Source organism: Pinus tabuliformis, chromosome 3_1 (assembly GCF_031772625.1).
Source record: "Pinus tabuliformis cultivar Carrire ecotype Pingquan chromosome 3_1, CPIR1, whole genome shotgun sequence".
In the NCBI taxonomy this organism is placed as follows: Eukaryota; Viridiplantae; Streptophyta; class Pinopsida; order Pinales; family Pinaceae; genus Pinus; species Pinus tabuliformis.
In genome coordinates, this window is record NC_142301.1 from 205,368,202 (window position 1) to 205,391,100 (window position 22,899).

At 41.2% G+C, this 22,899-nt stretch overlaps 1 protein-coding gene across 1 annotated transcript in view; it reads left to right on the forward strand.

The window, feature by feature from the left end:
- LOC149186510 (uncharacterized) overlaps positions 1-13,624 on the forward strand; it is a 29,588-nt gene extending 15,964 nt beyond the window's left edge. The window contains exon 2 of the mRNA XM_089409374.1: positions 13,493-13,624. Coding sequence (XP_089265500.1) covers positions 13,493-13,624 — 132 coding nt within the window. The remainder of the gene's footprint in view (positions 1-13,492) is intronic.
- Positions 13,625-22,899: the final 9,275 nt, after the last annotated feature.

Genomic DNA, 22,899 nt, shown 5'->3' on the forward strand with positions numbered 1-22,899 from the left:
CCATCTGAGAGAAAGAGAACATCAGGAGGAATCTTTAGTATTGGGTCAACAACATTTTTTTGGTACAACAAGAAGCATAAATCAGTTGCACTCAGTTCGACAAAGGCATAGTAGATGGATGTTAGTCAAACAACTTGTGAGGCTATCTAGATGAGGAAGATCCTTGTTGGATTATTTGGTCAGCAGATGAATCCTACAATGGTTTACTGTGAAAACCATAGTTGTATCAAACTTCGTGTCTATATTCTCCCACAATGTAGTCCATAATGCACTGAGAAATCTTGTATCCCTGTCTGAAATGATGCTCCTTGGTATACCAAAATGTACCCAGACCTGTCCAAAGAACAAGTTTGCTACTGCTTGTTTGCATATGGTCTTTTTATAGGGCATTATAACACACATCTTACTGAACCTGTCAACTACCATGTACAGGTAGTCATGTCCCTTCCTAGTTGTCGGTAAACCTCCCACAAAGTCTATGGAAATTCTTTCCCAAGGATGAGTAGGTACAAGTAAGGAATGATACAAACCCTGTCTCTTGTTGCCAGGCTTGCTGGTACAACAAAGCATGCATCGTCTTATGAACCTAGCTACTTGTTCTTGGATCTTGGGCCAAAACATATACCTATGCAATTTAGCCATGATCTTCCCTACACCAAAGTGCCCTACAACCTTGGAGGTGTGAGCCTCTCTAATCATCTGCAAACACTCACCTTTAGGAACACATAGCTTATCCAAACTATATAGTAACCCATCTTGGAGATGGTAGTCAATGGTGATGTCGCCATCATGCACATGACAACGACTCTGCAACTGCCGATACACCTCCTTGAAGTCCTTGTCTTCTAAATATGCCTCTCTGTATGCATCATGGGTGAATGGCTCCATGTGCATAAGAGTTCCAAGAGCTATATCGTTGATGTGGGTGGCATTGAAATCATATCGACCAACTTATTTGTGCTTCCCTTCTTATACTTGATCACCAAATGAAACTGGTGTAAAAACCCCATCCACTTGTAGTGCCTCGTCTGATGTAGCTTATTCTGGGCCTGCAAGTACTGTAACGACTGGTGATTTGTGTGGATTATTGTTTCCTTTCCCATCAGATAGTGCTTCCACTTCTTCATAGCTTGCACCATGGCCTAGAGCTCCTTGTCGCTGGTAGGGTAGTTAAGAACTGCCCCATGAAATACTTCAGAATGGTAGAAAACATGCCTTTCTCCTTGCATCAAGACAACTCCCATAGCATACCCACTCGCATTTGTCTCCACTTAAAAGGCACGTTGCAAGTTTTGTAATGCCAGAACTAGTGCATCACTAATTTTCTTCTTTAACTCATCGAAATCCTTCTACTACCCTTTTCCCTACTATAAACTCTTGCCACTTGTTGTTATGGTGTGGAGCAATGTTGCTACCACTAAAAATGAGGCGATAAATTTCCTCAAGTACTGTGCTACTCCAATGAAACTCCTAACCTTAGTAACATTAGTAGGCACCGACCATTTCATGATGGCCTCCATCTTGGAAGGATCTATTTTCAATTCTCCTCCACCAATCACATATCCCAAATACACAAAGGACTATTGCACAAACTCGCTTTTCTTGAGATTTGCTAGCAGATGATGCTTCTTCAATGTTTCCAGAACCTGTGTCAAATGTGAAATATGCTCCTCCCAGGTAGCACTATATACCAATATATCATCCAAATAGATAATAACAAATGAATCTATAAAAGGGCACAATACATCATTCATTAATCTCATAAATGTCGCTGGTGCATTATATAGACCAAATGTCATAACTAATGAATCATACAAACCCTGTTTGGTTTTGAAGGTGGTCTTCCATGTATCTTCTTCTTTGACTCAAACCTCGTGATATCCAGAATTCAAGTCTAGCTTGGTGAAATACTTTGCTTACTGCAGCTGATCTAGCAGATCGTCTATTCTAGGAAGGGGGTATCTGTTCTTGAGCGTGATTTTATTCAACGCCTTGTAATCTATACACATCTGCCAAGTCCCATCCTTATTTGGAACAATGATGATGGGTGACCCACATGGTGATGTAATCGCTCGAATGAAACCATGTTCTAGCAGTTGTTGCAACTGTTTCTTCACCTCACTTGCTTCTATAACAGACTGCCTGTATAGCCCAATATTTGGCAATGGGGAGTCTAGCAATAGCTGGATCTCGTGCTCCACTTCTCTCTTAGGGGTAGCCCTTTAGGCTTTCAGAACACGTCCTTGTATGCCTGCAATAAATTGCTATTTTTGTTTCTTAGCACACCCCTCTAGGGATGCCTTGCCTCTTATTGACTCCTCTCTAGACTTATTTTCCCTTAAAAACAATAAAACATACTTCTTGCTAGAACTTATCAATTTCTTGGCTTGGTTGACACTTACTAGGGAAATTTTTGACTTGCCTTTTTGTGCGTTGATGGTGAATGTTTTTCCATCCTTGATGAGACGATATTGGTTAGCTCTCCTCATGAGTATTGCATCAAACATGTACATGTATGGACTCCCAAACAGGACTCCAGATACATCAAGGGGAACCACATCCATATCTACTTCATGAATAAAATCAGCACTGATAGCAAATCTAATTTTACATTGTTTTTTTACCTTCAACTCTGCATCCTTATGTACCCATCCCAGAGGATACGGGTTTGGATGATCAAGAACTTCCAACCCCAATTTCTTGACTGGATATGCTGCAATGAGATTCACATGCGATCCTCAGTCAAACAAAGCATCAATATTCGTCTTCTTGACCTATATCTTTACATGGAAGAGTTTGGTCATTTCTTTCCCTTCCTGCTACTGAAGGCTACTCAGATTCATCTCCTTCTACACTAACATACAAACGATCTTCTCATCCACATCCGAGCTGCTTTCAACTTGGTTTCTTGAATCAATGGCCATGATATTCTTCTTCTTATTATCTTTCTTCTTGTTCTTCAGGTTTAACTCTGGATGCAATTTCTAGCACTTCTCCTCTGTATGGCCATTAATGTTGCAGTGGTTGCTAGCATATTTTCACTAGTGAGTTGTGGCTACCATATTTTTATCTTTTCCCCCTTTTTGTTTATTCTTCCCCTCCTTAGAAGCAACTTGTTGCTCCTTTTGCTTCGATCCACTTGATTGCGCTCTTTTCAGGCCTATGTTATCTAGGTATTGTGCCTGTACACAAACCTCATCCACCGTTTTGGGCTTGAACAACATCACTTTATCACATAGATGGTGGTACAGACCCCCCAAATACTTGAGGAGTACATTTGTGTTCTTTGGAGAGATACCCAACATTATAGCCATTTTTCTGAATCTTGTGGTGTACTCCTGCATGCTTTGGCCTGATTTTTGCCCAAAGTAATGCTATCGGATCCATTGGTCTTCCATGTACCTAATGGGATAAAACTGTGACTTAATGAGGGTTTTGAAGTCCTCCCACTTAGTCACTAGAGATTCTCCCCCCAAACTCAAGGCTTCCGTGTGGCTCTCCCACCAAGTCAGTGCATGGCCCTTCAATTTCAGTCACACGAATGAGATCTTCTGCCCTTCGATCTGATGGAAACTGAAATAAACTTCCATTTGTTGCACACAATGTTTCAGCTTCAGATTGTCGATCTCATTGTGGTATGGCTTGATATTGACTTTTTCTTCCACTTTAAACAGGGATTTTTTCACAGTACTCGAAATGGGTTGATCTTTGCCAGGTTCTTTCTTCGGTTGGTTATCTGCGTCTTCCCGATCTCTTGACCCCCCTTCTGATTTTTCCTCTGTGATCGAACCCCCTTCTTCTCCAAATATCCCCAGCTTATTTCTTAGGGCCGCCATGAGGAGGTTTACATTGCATTTTATATCCGCAACTTGTTCTTCGAGCCACAAAAACCTCACCTTTGTAGGATCACGAGGTTCATTTACATATTCGTTGCCCATGATTAGGATTTTACGATTTTCAACCTCACCGATTTAGATCCTTGCAATCTCCACAAAATAACCAAAGAAACCTACTATGATAACAAATGATCCATAAACCATCATGGATATTCCACTGGACAATTTGTCACAACAGATTGATAATATTATATTAAAAATATGAGATTTTGCACTGTTACAGTTTTATTTAATTTATAGATATGTAAAATTGACTATAATTAGTGCATTCATGTAAAAGTAAATCAAGCAGAAAAGTAGAGAACGAAAAAATAAGCTTACACACACATAATACACAAGATATGCTCTCTGGGAAACCCTTTTGGGAGAAAACCCAATTGGAAGGTGAGGCCGCTTTGCTCTCTTTCTCTGTATGGAAATATGGTTGCAGATACAAAGAAGTAATGTCTATGGCCCATGGGCTGTTATAGTGCACAGATCCTCTTTTTTTGCTCTACCTCCTATCTCTCCTGGATATCTTTTCTCAACTATGGAACAAAATTCTCTTGAAAGAATGGAATGCCTCTACCTCCTAGCGGCCTGGTTATAACACAACTCGATAACTTACTAGTGGTTAATTTTGACTACACCAAATCTTAACTAGAGTTACAAAATAGACTCTTCTTGAGTCTTTTACATCAAAAACACGTGGCTATCCCCTTTTCCATGAATAATGGGGCTGATGCGACATCCTCCAGAACTATAGGTGTGAAAACTGGAAGGTCAACTTCTGAGTGGCATAACTTTTGCATATGGACTCCAATTGACCTGATTCTTGTGCCGTTGGAAATTTCTCTGTCTGTAGAATAGAATGAAAGGGTGCTACACTTAAGCAACAATTTTTTACCCCCCAAAAACGTTATTTGCTGCCTCGAAACCCTCCCGGAAGGTTTCAGACCCCTTTTTGCCAAACTGGGTCTTGCCAGTAAAAATGGTCCAGTGAAATGATTCCTCCACTTTTTCCACTCCAAATGCATAGATATGGATGAAAAAAATATAATGATCTAATTCCGATCATAGGTCATCACATATAATCATACAAATTACTATTCATGAGACAATAACATATCAGGAATAAGACATGAGCTTCTTTATTGATTAACAACAATAGGTACAGGAAAGGCACAACTTGATCCAAGACAAAGAACCAACGAAGCCTTCCTGTGGATCCATCTAGCCTGAGCCACAAAGACAACCTCTCTAACAACTTGAAGGAGATGATATAAATATGATGGAAATCACTGCAAAGGAAACCATGGTTTCCATAGAGACTAGGAGTGTAGGAGGCATGGGAAAATCAAACTTGATCTGGGAGAAAAGTGGGTATAATGTTGTTATCCCTTCTATTATGTATTCTAGGCCTACCCAAGATGTGTATATATACCAAATGAAATTAGTTAATTAAATTGTGCTACAAGTTCCTATAGGTGGGCTCCCAGAAAAACCCGTGAACCCTGCCCAAAAAATAACATTTAATTTTATTTTTTCATATTTTAAAAGGTATTCGTGGGTATAGAGTTATAGGACCCATGTATGTACGTGATTTAGTGTGGGAAAAGTCACGTATGGAATTTGAAATATTGTTTTTTAATATAAGATCAAGTCTGCATGGGAAAAGGCTTCCCAAGGCCATATAAGAGCATTAAGTCTACAATAGTGATAAATGATGCTATAACAGATGCCCCCTAATATATGAGGTTAGAAGGGGTACATGATGGCCGAAATATATTAAGTATAGAGAGAGAAGTCATCCAAGAACCCAGGAGGAGATCACCAGATTCCATCCCGTCGAATACTTGTGGAAGGAATCAGAAAGAAAACTCATGTCTGAGGTGTGCATGCCCATGCTTATAAATAATAAAGCATGTCTGCTGATCAAGTATAAAGTGGATCTAGAATGTATACATAAGTGAGTAGAAGGAGCTTTAGAATATATAGCGGATCATCAAATCATAGTCGTAAAGGAACACAATGGAGCTATGTATCAATGTCACATATAGAAGAATATCTGATCAATGATGCTAGAAGACTGACTAATCAATGATGCTAGAATATTGACTGATCAATGATGCTGCATAACTGATCCTCATAAAAGTACAAAGTCATATAGGTGAAATAGTCATACTACATAAAATCAGGTGCCAACATGCAAGATGTTGTTGTGAAGGAATACAACATATAAAGGTGGAGGTGTCACTGGCAGAAAACTAAAGGAGCTGCCAAGTGAACCAAAATGCTGACACAACCTGAGGTCTTCACCAACCGCAGATGGTACATTTCTATACTATGGGAATAAATGAGATGAATTTGACCATGTGAGAAATCCTTTGATGATCGGTCATTGATGTATATTGTTAACAAATTCGAGACAACTCACCAATAATGATAATGAGTGTCAAGATACCCCAATACAATCTAACAAGTGCGAATAAATGTGTTGAAGTTGAACACTTGAAAGAATCTACCAATTAGGAGACATTGATGTATTCTTACTGTCGATAGAGAGGGAGTTTGCCACTAATGATTGTAAACCCTAAGGTATTGAAAAAATGACTATAGACCTTATTCCCAAAGCAATGATTCCGAGTCAATGGGAAAATATCCACTGGAAGGAAGGCATTAAGGCATCCCACATCAACCAGTGTGAGTGTAACCCGCATGCCAATAATTTGGAAGAATTTCGATGAAGAGAGATGAAGTAACCATTCCGAAGTACTTTTCCAGCGTACACAAGATGTGGCTAGCACACGAAAGAAATCCTATAAACCAAACAATAATGAAGGCTTACATAGAGGCGAGGAATCCACCAATAGGGTTAAATGGAAACCACGGTACTGCACAAATCCCAATGTGTGATAATGTAAGTTTACATCGAACACAATAGAAACCACTTTGTTAAAGACCCATGGTAATGATTGACGTTGAGCACAAGGTCACCTATCAATGATGTAAATAGGGCTAGGGTGCGACTCTAGTTCTACTCTTAGAGAAATTTGTCGGAGTCAATAAGAGAAGACCCGCCAGTAAGAAGTCAATGGGGACCTCCTTAACTAGCATGAGTGATGGACCAAATAACTAATGTGATACTAAATATAACTTGACAGACTGGGTATGGCTGGCAGAAATGAGTCAAGAGACACCACAAAATGGATGACATAAGTTTACTTCCCTTGAACAAAAGCACGACTTGATGTGAGTTTATGGCAGCATAAGATAACTTTGTATAAGTTTGCAATGTAGGAGGCATTAACAAAATCTCCATATGATTGGAAGAGATAACCAACCAGAGGATGAATAACTGAAGAACAAGGTTATGGCTTCCCTAGAGCCATACTAAGTCCCATCCTGATGGAGGAAAGACTCATTTTAAGTTCTTTGTTCAAGGGAAACACGAATGACCCTCGCTACCATCAAAAGATGAAGAAATTGTCCTATTCCCACTTTTTTTTTGGAATACTGATTTTTTGATTTTTTGCATTTAAAGCGTGAAAAAGAATAAAATAATGCCTATAGTACAATGGAGAGAATGAGTGTCAAGGGAAAGTTCACTAGTTCCTGGTACTGGAAAATTCCTATGCTCAATGCAAGGTGGCAGATGCTGGTCATTGACACTTTGGGGATGTTCTCTCGATGGAAAAAATAGGTGTCAAGTCGTAGAGGCTAATCAATGCATGGTTTGAACTTGAAAAGGTCAAAAGTGGCTTCTACATGAGTCAAAATCAAGTCAGATTAAGTCCAAAAGAGGCAAAAGTGGTCAAAACGCAATGCAGTAGTAAAACTTAACACATGGGAGCCTCTAGGATATAAGGCCAGAAAATAGTGAAGAAGAAGAAGAATGAGGCTTCAACTCAAAGTCACGGAGGGAATAAAGAGGAATCTTGAGCCTACAAAATCCTTGCAACATGGGTGACATATGTTAACAAGGATCTAAATAGGAAGCTGTTTTAGCGTCCACAAACACCCTCCAAAATTTTTCCTTAGCTTTGTTTTGGAGCCTCCCTACCAACGTTTCACAGCAACATGTCTTGATTTTTCAAGTACACAAGCTTCAGTGTTTTTCTTGCAGAATGACAACCTATCCTTCAAATCTTGTTGCATCCCCCTCACAGGTTGTTTCACCGGACTTGGTCTAGCTGTAGGCTGAGCAGCTCCCTCAAGAAATTACGCAATTTTGGAGGGGAACCAGCCTTCCCTCCAGAAATTGTGCAATTCTGTTGGGTAGCCCATTGGGCTCCAAAATTGCGCAAATATTCCTGTCACTGTTCAATGGAAAAATTGCATAATTCCTCCCAGCAGGACTGCTCAGCCCTGAAATTGCACAATTTTGGGCAACAGTCAGCTGCTTTGCCAAGAAATTGTGTGATCCCTTTGGGCAGCCATCCTAGCTCCCTCCCAGAAATGCACATTTTTTCCTCCCAACTGAGCAGACTGTTGCATGTGCAGTTGAGTTAACGGTTCCCTCCAGGACAGAGCAAAACTAATTTGCATGCATGGTTTGCTTCTCCCAAGGCAACATGCAAAGGCATCCCTTGATTCAGGGATCTAATTTTAGCAGCAAGAGGTTGCATGCAAGGATCATTTCAGAAACCTCCCACCAAGTGTCGCTCTTCCTAGATTTGTGGCATGCACGTCACATTTTCGATTTTATCAAAACTCATGAACCAGATGCTGCAAAGCTAATTCCTCACATCAACCTTGTAGATTTGACATCCCACATTGCATCTAGGAGTCGTTGGCACATTTAGCTCAACTGTTTTAGGGTAAGACCGCCTTCCATGTCTTGTGTTGAATTTCTGTCGCTTTTTGTGTTTCACTTAGTGTGATTGTTGTCTGCTTGATTTGAGTGAACGTTTGCTATCATTTTGATGCATGTTAGATTGTAGAAGCATCGTTTCAGTTTTCGTTCGCATCTCACTGCTGTCACATGCATGACACTGTTTTGCACGCATGGTCGCCGTTGCGGCGACTTGCTTCACACACATGCATGCTTTCCAATTTTCTGAATCTTGTGCTTGTTGTTTGCATGATGACCATTAACTCTTGTTTGCACTCATATCATCATACATTTACAATTCTCATGTTTTCAGTAGCCCATCCGCGAGATTGGGTTGCCTTGGCCCGGACGTGCCTTGCCCAGCTAGCATTGTGCATCTCCAGAAGTGAAGGATCTGCCTTCCCTCTAGAAATTGTGCAAGTCTAGCTAGGCACTGATCTCCAAGCATGCATTGCGCAATTCTTGGAGGCAGTGTCCTGTTGGCCCCAAAAACTGTGCAATGCAGTTTGCTAGTTGCATGTCACTGCTAATGGAAAGTGCGCATTCCGCAGTTTCAATCCTCAACAGGCTAGGCTGGACTGTGCATTGCGCAGTTCCAACAGTCAATCAGCCTATTGATAGCCTAGACTATGCCTTGCACAGTTTTGGAAGTCAGTCTCCTGACCTTCTGATGGAAATTGCGCAACCTTCATGATCAGTCACATAGGTATGTTTCAAGTCAGTTCTCAAGTTCGTTTTAGTTTTCGACTGAAAGATTGCTTGCCATGAGTGTTTCCATGTCTCCAGGTATCATAGGTGTTCATCTGCCTCTCAGCAGCATAGGCAAAATGGTTTCCAGGAGAGTAGAGTTGAAGACACCATTCAGACCACACTTGGAGATGCAGTCGATCAAGTGTCCATGAACTTGCCTACCCGCGAAGACATCAAGTTGTTCGTAGACAAGGATATCAAGATATGATGGAAGAAACAATACCATCAACAATAGTTGAAAGCAGCATACCGAATGCAATGAACGCAAGAGGAATTTTGTTAACAAAACAGAGGCAGAACAAAGTTGCAAGCTCAAGGAGATCCACTTGTTATGAAAGCAACTTTGGAGACTCAGGCTATGAGGTGATGACGCGACATGAAGATCGCGCGAAGGCAGAGAACGGAACAAAGAAGGAGTTGCATGTGCTGATGCAACAACTCAAGGAAGAATAAGAGCTGCATAGATGAGAGAATGAGTTGCAGCAGGAACAGTTACAACAAGAGGTGCAACATGCACTCACGGATGAAATTGCGCCTGTACAAGTTATAGACCCATCCCAACAGCTGGCGTGGAGCAGAAAAGGTGAGTAGTGTTGTTGATCGCATGAAAGGGAATGCAACAACATGCATGTCATTGTGCACATGCATGCGATCCCACCCATTTGACACACTCACTGAGGCGAAGACAAGTAGCAAGTCTGACTGGAGCTGAACATGTACCTCAACAAGTTGATGTGCACGACCACCAACACATGCTTGTAGAGCAACATAGACACTATGCATCAACATGTTGCCGGTCCTGTCACACCAAGAGGACCATGCACATGCTATCCGACAAGTTGGACAGAGGAACCATATCAGTGGATGCAACGAAGGCAAGAGTTCGCTTCAGCAAGATGTCACCATTGAGTGCACAAACACCATCACGGACAACCAATCTTGGCATCAGCTCATCACCTTCGACCATCACAAGCATGTCAAAGAGTTGGTCTCACCACGACAGTCCGAGTGTCAGTGATGTCTTGCATGGATTTCTCAAGCCATTTTGTCTCACATGGGAACATGTGCATTGTAATGTAACGTCTTTTTAAGTGGAAGTCCAAGTGTCGATAGTTGAATGTAACAATCTAGAGTAGTTGAAGAGTCATGAGGGTAGGTGAATGGTCTCAAAGGGGAATGTCAAGGGTCACCCCACGCTTTTCAATAAATAGTACCTCATAACTCATTGTATGGGATTTTGTTCAGCCAAATTCGATAGGAGTATCTTAGAAAAGCTTGGACAATATTGTAATGCGCCTTGACTTCTCCAATGCATAGAGCTACCATATCTCTTTGGAGGAGCAGGCGGTTGTGGATGTAATGTTCCATTATCGGAACTAGTGGTTGGACATGGATGTATTGTATGACTGAAACTTACACTTATTAATATAAAAGAGGCAACACATTTTCATGCATATTTTGTTATTGTAGTTGGACTATTCTGGTTGCTATAGCAATGTATGTTATTTAACTTACGCATTTGTGTATGAAATATTTTGTATGCAAATGTATAAATATTGTTGCAGATGTGTTGTTTCTTTAAACATCACTTTGGATTGCTCGCTATCTTTCTTTCCAGCTGGTGATGCATCTTTTCTCGTGTGTTCCCTTCCAAGCTGAGTACAATTACAGGTTTCCAAGGGGTACACTCACCTCACTCTCCGTGTTTTAGAACCTCTCATGCACCTTCCTTGACTTACAACAGTTTTCACATCCTTACTACCAATAGGGACATCTTACTTGCCTCTGTGCGAAAGCGCGGTTAAGGCATTATTGTACGACCCACTGTTGGGGCTCCTACACCAAACGGTCTGAGGTCTAATTAGAACTTCTTATCGGGGAGATCCCCTGACATGTTGGAGGGTCCATCACCGTCAACATTTCTGGAACTAGAGGGAGGGCTAGATGACAAGCTGAGTCCTCATCATCTGTTTTGATTTTTCACACTTCTATCATGGAGTTTGTTATAGTTCGCCCTCCGAAATATCTGTCCAACAGACATATATTTCACATCGAGAGGGAGTTTTGGGATCACTTGTCACAAATCACGTATGATGGTGAAGGCAAAGTGGCCTGGCTTGAGCACTTAGATGACTTCCATGCGCCCATGGACGTCATGGAAGATTTTAATGAAACAAAGGTCTGTTTTCTGCTTGCACACACACTTTGCGACCACCCGTCACAATGGTGTGGCACACTACCTCATAACTCCGTGCACTCATTCAAGCAATTTAGCGATCTAACAGAATATATTTTCCATCATTTTGATCCTGAAGTAGTTGATAAAAATTTGTTAAAACAACAGAAGGCCTCACATGAATCACCTATGGAGTTTTCGGAGCGCTTCCATCTATTCATGTTTGAAACCTCGAAAATTCAGATGAAATTTCAGTATCTCATGGACAGATTTGAACATTTCCTTATCCAATATGTTAATCCCAAGAAGAAGTTCATGCTCAAACCCTGCTCAGCATACTTCAGTGATGGAATTACACAATCACATATGAACACGGTCACTGTCACAAGTGACTGTCCACCGTCCCCTCATCGAATAACTCCACAACTGCAGAGTGATGTGGGAGAATAGGTATACACATCTCTTCAACCATCACATCCTCCCGAAATCACTCCTTTCGATTGTTGCGCAAGCTTGGTTGCGAATCCATTGGGTTATCACATGTATTTTTTACCTCAACCTCCATCTTCATACTTTGATCATCCTTTGGATTTCATTGTCTTGTGTTCTTCCATTCAGAACTCTACACCTATTTTGAACGAGGATCGCTCTGTCGACGGAGTTGGTGTTGCACAACCAACATGCGTTGTCATCCACGAAGAGTATGACTGGGAGCTTGAACATCCATCGGTAGTGGAGGACCATCCCTATCTGTCTATACCTCCTTTTTTTTTTCCTGTCATCCTTGATGATCCTGCCATCCCTGATTTTTCATGTGCATCTCCATCCACGGATGCACCCATTGTTGATCATTCGCAAGACACACCGGATATCAATACATCACCTGACAACGAAGAGGACCAATCATTAATTGAAAATGCACTTGATCTTTCATCTTCTTTTTCTGAAAATGTAGAGGGTAACCATCCTTGCTTCTCATCTACCCCTCTGTGTGATTCATCAAATCATGAAGATGTCGACCAACATCCTGATTTTTTTGGTCTTGGTTGTCGTGATCTCTTTACCTCAGCATTCGATCACGATGTTGATTCACTCATTCTTAATCCGTCTAAGCCACTGGTCTACGATGATCCATCTATCAATGACGTCGAAACCCCCCAGACTGTCAAGACACTTCAGCCCGAGCTGATGGTTATGTCAGGCCCTTGCTGTCCCGATGTTGCTTTCACTTCTGCTTAGGAAATTGTTCAAATACCTGAGGCTCCTCATCACTCATCTATATGCATTGAAGAAAAATCCAACACTCATATTTCACTTCCTCCACTTGAACTACATGATCCCATCGCTCATGCATTGGAGGAATCTTACTCGGAAGCACACTTGCGCAACGTAAGTGGTTTACCTTCCTCACATGTACTCGCATGTCACATTCAAGAGTATATGTGTGCTTAGCATATACACGTAGTGTCACAAAACATTATGGTATGTTCACAGACTGCATGTCATTCACATTCACTCATTTTTATTTTATGGACACTTGTAAGCTCGGAGTGTGTCTGTCTTGATTATTGTATCTTTCACATCTGCTGGTTCGCCCAACTGTGTTGTTTGCGAACCATGCATTCACTGACATGGGTAAAACAATGCGCTGGTGACTACATTGGAAGTATCACTTCATGTGATATGACCCATGCAGTGATAGCTTAGGAGTAGGAGTAGTGTTTGCTTGCATGCATGTTTTCTTCTTTCTTTGTGTGTTTTCTTTCTTGCTTGTTTGTTTGCTTACTCACTTTGCATATGCATTTGATTCTGCTTCTTGATTTTCTTTTTGGTTTGTTTGCTTGTTTATGTCCGTAGGTTAGTTCGAATGGACCGTGTGCGACTCTTGAAAAAGGCTGGGTAAAGTACGAGAGGACTTGTACAACTATCAACATTTGGTTATCTGTTATCCGCTCTCTTACAAAAGAACTTATTGTCTTCATTCCATGATACATCAATGGAAAATACGTACTGTTTGAAGTGAACCTTGGTGAAAACACAATGCTTGCATGCTAGCTAGTGTCACCTACTCTAGTCGGTTTTTTTTGGGTTAACCCTTGGCATCTCAGTCAAGTAGAGTAAGGTGAGGGGGAAAACCTTAACAGGCACATCAGAGGTATATAATAAACTACTTCTGTAAAGGAACAACCTCTTCTGATCTCAATAAGTCGAGATCCCTCTTCCACGTCTGAAATGAATAAGTGCTATGCACAGTTATGAAAATGAAAAAGTGAAAAGTGAAGAAATTTTGAAAAAATGAAAAATGATAAGGCGAAAGAAGAGAAAGGCTTATTTCACAGAGAGGTGATGCAAGTAACTCTGTCGGGGTACTGACTAGGCTCGCTGGTAGTGGAGCGACGCTTGTGTTCCTGTGTGACTCCGTCGGGGTACTGTCTAGGCCTGCTGGCAGCGGAGCAACACCAGAGATGAAATTAAAACTCTGACGACTATACTGGTTGTGCACCAATATACCCCTCAACCCCAATCGAAACAACTGTGTTGACTTGGCTTGGAATGTATGTCAATCAAACAAGATCTTGGTAGATGCTACATATTACAATCAAGCAAGTGTGGAAACCAAGACGAATTGAGAACTGAACAATACTTATGGAGGTGTTAGACTTGATTTTCACAAACAAGGTCTATTCGGAGAGCTGGAGTTCTACCAGTGTGTCGCCAAGTGTTGTAGCGGCTACAACCACCCTCCAAAACGTTTCCTTAGCCTCGTTTTGGAGCCTCCCTACCAACGTTTCACAGAAACATGTCTTGCCTTGTCAAGTACACAAGCTTTAGTGTTTTTCTTGCAAAATGAAAGCCTATCCATCAAAGCTTGTTGCATCCCCCTCACAGGCTGTTTCATTGCACTTGGTCCAACTGCTGGCTAAGCAGGTCCCTCAAGAAATTGTGCAATTCTGAAGGGGAACCAACCTTCCCTCCAGAAATTACGTAATTATGTTTGGCAGCTTACGGGGCTCCAAAATTGCGCAAATATGCCTGTCACTGTTCACTGGACAAATTGTGCAATTCCTCCCAGTAGGACTACTCAGCCAAAAAATTGCGTAATTATGGGCAGAAGTTAGCTGCGCTGCCCAGTAATTGCATGATCCCTCTGAGAAGCCAGCCTAGCGCCCTCCCAGAAATGCGCTTTTTTTCCTCCCAGTTGAGCATACTATTGCATGTGCAGTTGAGTTGACCAGTTCCCTCCAGGACCGAGCAAAATTGATTTGCATGCATGGACTGCTTCTCCCAAGGTAGCTTGCAAAGGCATCCCTTGATTTAGGGATCTACTTTTAGCAGCTAGAGGTTGCAAGCAAGGATCATTTCAGAAACCTCCCACCAAGTTCCGCTCTTTCTAGATTTGTGGCACGCGTGTCACATTTTTGATTTTATCAAAACCCATGAATCAGACATTCCAGAGCTCATTCCTCACATTGACCTTGCAGCTTTGACATCCCACATTGCATCTAGGAGTTGTCGACACATTCAGCTTAGCTATTTTGGGGTAAGCCTGCCTTCCATGTCTTATATTTCATTTCTGTCGCTTTTTGTGTTTTACTTAGTGTGATTACTATTTGCTTGATTTTAGTGAATTCTCGCTGTCATTTTGATGCATGTTAGCTCATAGAAGCATTGTTTCAGTTTTGTTCGTATCTCACTGTTGTCGCATGCATGACACTGTTTTGCGCGGAAGATTGCCGTTGTGGTGACTTTCTTCACACACATGCATGCTTTCCCATTTTCTGAATCATGCGCTTACTATTTGCATGAATGGCCATTCACTCTTGTTTGCAATCATCTCATCATACATTCACACTTCTCATGTTTTCAGTCGCCCGTCGGCCAGATTGAGCTACCTTGGCCTAGACCGTGCCTTGTCTGTCTAGCACTGCACATTTCTGAAAGCAAAGGCTCTGCCTTCCCTCCAGAAATTACGCAAGTCTTGCCAGGCACTGACCTCCAGGCATGCATTGCACAATTCTTGGAGGCAGTTTCCTGTTGACCCCAAAAATTGTGCAATGTAATTTGCTAGTTGCATGTCGCTACTGACTGAAAGTTTGCATCGTACAGTTTCAGTCCTCAGCAGGCCAGGCTGGACTATGCATTGTGCAGTTGTAGTAGTCAGCCAACCTATTGACAGCCCGAACTGTGCCTTGCGCAGTTTTGGTAGTCAGTCTCCCAACCTCCCAGCGGAAATTGTATGTTGCAAGTCAATTCTCAAGTTCGTTTTGGTTTTCGACTGACAAATTACTTGTACTGTGTGTTTCCATGTTTCTAGGTATCGAAGGTGTTCATCTGCCTCTCAGCAGCATAGGTACAATGGTTTCTAGGAGAGTAGAGTTGAATACACCATTCAGAGCACACTTGGAGATGGAATCGATCAAGTGTCTATGAACTTGCCTACTCGCTAAGACATCGGGTTGTTCATAGACAAGGACATCATTATATGATGACATCAACATCATAACAAGAAGCTCCATCAATAGTAGTTGAAGGCAACATACTAGATGAAACGAACGCAAGAGGAAGTTTGTTGACAACACAGAGGCAGAGCAAAGTTGCAAGCTCAAGCATATCCACTTATGATGAAAGCAACTTTGGAGACTCAGGCTATGAGGTGATGGCTTGACATGAAGATCGCGCAAAGGAAGAGAATGACAAAGAAGGAGTTGCATGTGCTGGAGCAGAAACTCAAGGAAGAATAGAAGCTGCATAGATGAGAGAATGAGTTGCAGAATGAACATTTGCAACAGGAGGTGCAACATGCACGCACAGATAAAACTATGCCCATACAAATTATAGACCCATCCTAGTAGCTAGAACATAGTAGACAAGGTAAGAAGTGTTGTTTATCGCATGCAAGGGAATGCAACAACATGCATGACATTGTTTGTGTTAGACTCCGTCTCACGTCAGAGATTGATTCTTCTTCAAAACCCTGTTTTGAAGAAGAAATCATTAATGTGTTGTTTAAATTTGTGTAATTTATTCTCTAGCTCTTCAGAAGGCAGCAGCAAACTTCAAAACTTCAAAGCTCCTAGCCCTGCACAAGCACAATTTGAAACATTATCAGCAACCAAAGTCTGGAAATTTATTTCTGTATATTATGCTGCCCTTCTTTTTGTTATCCTCTCTTGGAGGCCTTCATTAAATCCAGTTCAACTTCTCACAGTGCTGCAAAGGTCTTTGTTTTGAAGCGCCTTGCTTACACTTTGCGCTGAGAAATAACGAAAGTATTGTTTCTGGTGGTTCTTCATCCTATCAAGATGAGATCTTAGATACCATGGTCAACAAAATATATCCGAGTTTGTTGGAAACCACAACAAAGGTGATGACCGAATTGAAACTGTAAACATTTCATGTAATGTTGTTGGGTCGGCTTCTTGGGTTCCAAATCTGACATGCAGCAAAAAGGATAAGGGTGAAATTATGGTAGAAATAATGGTTGAAGCAGATGAAGTGAAGCAACATGGCGATGCATAGAAGATTGTCCTGGATGCATGCTTACCTTTTATGGATTTACTAGATTTGTTTCAGTTCGATAGCAGAGCAGCTGGTAGATGGAAATTTTGATGTAAAATCAAATATTCAAACATTTGTTTTTTGTCGAAAAATGAACATGAATACTTGTTGCTTCCCAGCTTACAATTGGAAGCTGTACAAGAGGCAATTAGAATGGTTGTGGAGGTTGTTTACAAGCCACAGTTTTCCAAAATTTCACATAGCTGTAGAAGTGGAAGAGGACAACATTCAGCTCTAAAATACATTCAAAATCAGATTCATAATCCTAATTGGTGGTTCAGCATTGTCATACAAAAGAAACTTGATGCTTTAGTCTTTATGAAATTGGTCACTGCAGTTGAAGATTAAAGAAAAATGATTACAGACAATTACCAGATGTTTGTATGCAGTGAGGCCATGGATAGCACTACACATATTTCATGACAAATATACTCTGAAAACAGTGAGCAGGGTGGCAATGGCAACTACCCAAGTCATAGAAGAAGCCATAGCGGGTGCACTGAATGTGGCTCCTGCAATGGCTGCAATGCCATCTTATGAGCGTAAGGCAGTGTTACAATATGTGGTGGGCGAACTCCAAAGACTAGCAGAAGAGATAGCGCGAATCATAACTACAGAATCTGGGAAGCCCGTCAAAGACTCCAGAAGTGAAGTGCAACGAACCATTGATACATTCCAGGTTGCAGCAGAAGAGACCACTAGAATTTTTGGAGAATGCATCCCTCTCGACATTTCTCCTCCAAACAAAGGCTTACAGGGGCTAGTTAAGAAGTATCCTATAGCGGCTGTCTCAATGATCAGCCCTTGGAATTTCCGTTTGAATCTCGTGGCACACAAAGTGGTTCCAGCATTAGCTGTTGGATGCCCTTTTGTTTTGAAGCCAAGCAGTCGAACTCCTATCTCGGTTCTCATGTTGGGACAAATCTTGGCATCTTCCAAAAGCTTGCCTAAAGGTGCATTTTCCATATTGCCCTGTTCAAGAGAGGATTCGGATGCTTTAATAACAGATGATAGACTCAAGCTGCTCACGTTCACAGGGTCAGGAAATTCAGGGTGGAACATGAAGGCCAAAGCTGGCAAAAAGAAGGTAGTGATGGAGCTAGGGGGCAATTCCCCTTGCATAATGGAGGAGCTCGTTCCTGATTTGCAAGGAACTGTAGAAAGGCTTGTTCAAGGAGGATTTTATCAGAGTGGTCAATCATGTATACATATGCAACGCCTTTATGTGCGACAACAACTCCTTTATGTGCGACAACAACTCTATAGTCAGGTTCAAGGTGTTTTAGTTGACGTAGTGAAGAAACTGAAGATGGGCAATCCTCATGAGGAAGATACATTTATTGGCCCAATCATATCATAATCTGCAGCTAAATCGATTGAAGACCGAATACAAGATGCTGTGAAAATGGGAGGGAGAATAATAGTAGGTGGAAAGAGAAATGGAGCATTCATCGAACCCACTATTCTAGAGAATGTCCCCTTGGAAGTAGAAGTGAGAAAAGAAGAGATTTTTGGACCAGTAGTTCTCATGTATTCTTACAGAGACGTTAAGGAAGCAGTACATGAAGTAAATAATACGCATTATGGATTGCAAGCAGGGGTTTTCACTACAGATGTGAACAAAGCATTTTATGCTCTTGATCTCTTTCAGGTAGGAGGCGTGTGTTTGAATGATTCTCCCGGGCACAAGGATTTTGTTCCAAGCTTGATCGTTGGTGCGTCTCAAGCAGATGCCGCAGTCTTAGTTGTGGATGCTTCTACAGGTGCATTTGAGGCAGGAATGGATGGGCAAGGACAAGGGGACAGACAGAGGAGCATGGTCTGTTTCGATATATATTTTTCATTGCAGAGCACGCCCTCTGGCGGTAATCCTGGAAGTACATAAAGACATATTAGAATTCACTGACATCATGCCAGAATTTGAGATTGTTACTGTAGCATACAGAATGGGAGGAGACCCTGAGAGATTTGTTTAGTGAAAATGGGAATGTCTTGGGTGCAAAAGTCGTTTATAATCGTAAAGATGGAGTGCCTCGTGCCTTTGGTTTTGTTTCTTTAGCCTCGCAATCAGAAGTGGAGGCTGCCATTACTTCATTGCACGGGAAGGAGTTTCATGGAAGAATTCTGGTGGTGAGACAAGTCAGAGCAACGAACAAAGAATTTTATGAAAGAATGCTGGTCTTGAAGATGTGATAACTTATGGAACAGGACTTATTATACTTCTCTGCGGGCCATCAGGAAATGGAAAGACAATGACAGTCAATGCCGTTGCTCATCATCTACTTCACGTGAAACGTGTTCTTGGTCCTCATCACGCAACCGTAAACAAAAACTTAGGAACGAATTTCCTATTTCAAGACCACCTAAATCAAAAAGATATGCGCTCCAGTTTAGCCTCATAATTAGCCAAATCATCAACAGAATGTTAGTTTAAAGTTTGTTTTATTAAAATCGCCAATGTATTTCCAGAAATTCGGGAGCAGTTGTAATTTCCAGCATATGCAAAGTGGCAGAGAACGAGGAGCGATTGCCTATGTTTGTCTTCAGTCGGGATTGACACCTGTAAATGCTACTTCATCAGTTATCAAGTAGAAAGAGCGCCACTCTCTCTTCAGGAAGCGCTGATTGTTTTGTTTTAGTTTATTTTGTTAAATAAGGATAAAAACAAATTCCTGGTCTTGGGGTCGACTTGTTTTCCCCCAGCTGTATTTTGTTTCATATTTTTGTGATGTTAGTTAAAACAACGCCCCTGTTTTGGGCAGCATGGTATTTATTATAAAACAAATTCATTTGTAATAGGTTGGAGAGAGTGTAGGGGAGAGATTTTTTCTGAGTGCTGAGAGTTGCTGTAGCGTAGCAGAGCTTCATTGTACAGTCATTGGCAGAGATATTTAATGGAATTTCACAGCTCTGTTTGCTGAGATTCATGTGGTATGTTAATTTAGCATAAGTTTTCCCTTTGTCTCATATGTAAACTGTTATGTTTCATTTCATTTCATGACCATTTTAAGCTGAACAAATGAAGTGATTAGGTAGGAATTCATAGTATTATATGCTCCTCCTATAAGTTTGTTCGCGTTCAATGTTTTCTACTGTTTAAGGAGGATTCAGAGTTATTGTCTGCCCTCCTTAGCTCCTCACCAGTCTTGCCATCCCATTGAAATCCAGATTTGATGCTAAATTTCATGCCTACCTTGCCTCAGTCAATAAACTGTGTTGTTCATTATATTTTTCTGTTTCAAACTGTGATCTTGCCCATTCAGCTCGGAAAATCCCCGTCATTTAATTAAAAACCCCCTTAGATCAATTTACTAGCCTAAGATCTTTATTCCTAATTGGGTCAGCCTAATCATATTGAAAGATCTATCAAATCTGACCCGAGAGAGCCTTCTCATACCTCGTAGGGCTAGCTACGAGGTGAAATGGTTTGATGTAGCCTTGAGAGTTTGTCTATCTCAGCCTAGGTGAATTCCAAGCGCTAACAGTGTGCACACATGTGATCCCACCCATTTGGCACACTCACCGGGGTGAAGACAAGAAGCAAGTCTGAATCGAGCTAAACATGTACCTCGACAAGTTGATGCACATGGCCACCAGCACATGCTTGGAGAGTAGCGTAGACACTATGCATCAACATTTTTCCAGTCTGGTCGCCCCAGGATGACCATGCGCATGATATCATATGAGTTGGACAGAGGAGCCATATCAGTGCACCTAGATGCAGGAAAGGAAAGAGTTTGCTTCAACAAGTTTTCACCATTGGGCGCATAGACACCATTGCAGACAACCAAGCTTGGCATCAACTCATCACCTTCGACCACCACAAGCATGCCAAAGAGTTGGTATCACCACAACAGTCTAAGTGTCAGTGATGTCTTACATGGCTTTGTGAAGCCATTTTGTCTCACATGGGCACATGTGCATTGTAATGTAACATCTTGTTAAGTGGAAGTTCAAGTGTCGATAGTTGAATGTAACAGTCATAGAGTAGTTGAAGAGTCACGAGGGTAGATGAATGGTCTCAAATGGGAATGTGAAGGGTCACCCCACCCTTCGCTATAAATAGTACCTCATAACTCATTATATGGGCTTTTGGTCAGCCAAGCTTTGATAGGAGTATCTTAGAAAAAACTTGGATAGTATTGTAACGTGCCTTGGCTTCTCCAATGCGTAGAGCTAGTATATCTCTTTGGAGGATCAGGTGGTTGTGGCTGTAATGTTCCGCTATCAGAACTAATGGTTGGGCATGGATGTATTGTATGAATAGAACTTACACTTCTTAATATAACATAGCTAACATGTTTTCCTGCATATGTTGTTATTGTAGTTGGACTATTCTGGTTGCTGTAGCAATGTATGTTATTTAACTTACACATTTGTGTATGAAATATTTTGTATGCAATTGTATAAATATTGTTGCAGATGTGTTGTTGGTTTAAATATCACTTTGTGTTGTTCATTATCTTGCTTTCTAGCTGGTGATGCATCTTTGCTTGTGTGTTCCCTTCCAAGCCGAGTACTATTACAGGTTTCCAAGGGGAGAACTCACCTCACTCTCCATGTGTTAGAACCTCTCATGCAACTTCCTTGACTTAATGAAGCTGCCACACCCTTGCTACCAGTAGGGACATCTTACTTGCCTCTGTGCGAAACCGCGGTCAAGGCATTACCGTATGACCCACTGTTGGGACTCCTAGACCAAATAGTTTGAGGTATAATTGGGACTTCTTACCAGGGAGATTCCCTGAAATGTTGGTGGGTCCAGCACCATCAACAAAATTCGATGGAAGAAAAGGTTCTACAACTATGTTAAATTTTTAAGACGGTGAGTGAAAGAGGTTAAAATCACAACATAATGGGATCGACCCTATAGAAAAATATCGCAGTTTGAGGTCAAGATGCATAATGCAACAAAAAAGTGATATGTATGAACCTATATGCCAGTTCAGGAAATGATACCTACCATGATAGGTCAACGATCGTGGGGTCGAAGCGACGAAAAAATATCACTAAGCCTTCGTTACCTTGAAAAATAACCTCTCCCAACACTCCAAGAAAAAAGTCAAAAGTTCATGAAATTATAAAAGTTAAAAATATTGAACTTTAGGAAGGTGGGTTTTTAAAATTTGGCTACAAAAAATGTTTTTGGACTCATCCCAATTCAATTTCACCATCCAAGTGTTGAGAAGAGGGCTCTTGGAGAAAATTTGGGCAAAGCGATCCGATCAAATCCACCGATGAATTCATCACACACAGTCTCCAAGTAATTTTTATCATTAAACAAAACCATTTGATCCAAGATTTCATGATTTAAATCGATTTTAGAGAGGAATTTTTTGTTTTCAAATGATTCTTGGCATGTATGTGGGTCGATAACTTGAAAACCGCATACAAAAATCCCTATACACGAGTTTTGAAAGGAAAATCTGTGTGTGTATGCAACTGTTTCTTACAAAATTTGCATACATGCAGAGTCAAATTGAAAACCTTAATTTCTAATGGATGAAAGCCTTCAATTTTGTAGGATGTCGATCATTTGGAGAGAGAGAGAGCACATTGATATTGATGATGAAGTCTTAGAGGATCAAGAATCACTAGATGGATTAAAAAATTGCGGATTGCTCAAATTATTCATGAGAACACATGCTTGATTTTTGGAAATGTTAGTTCATTATTGGGACCCAGAGCAAGAGCTATTCATTGTA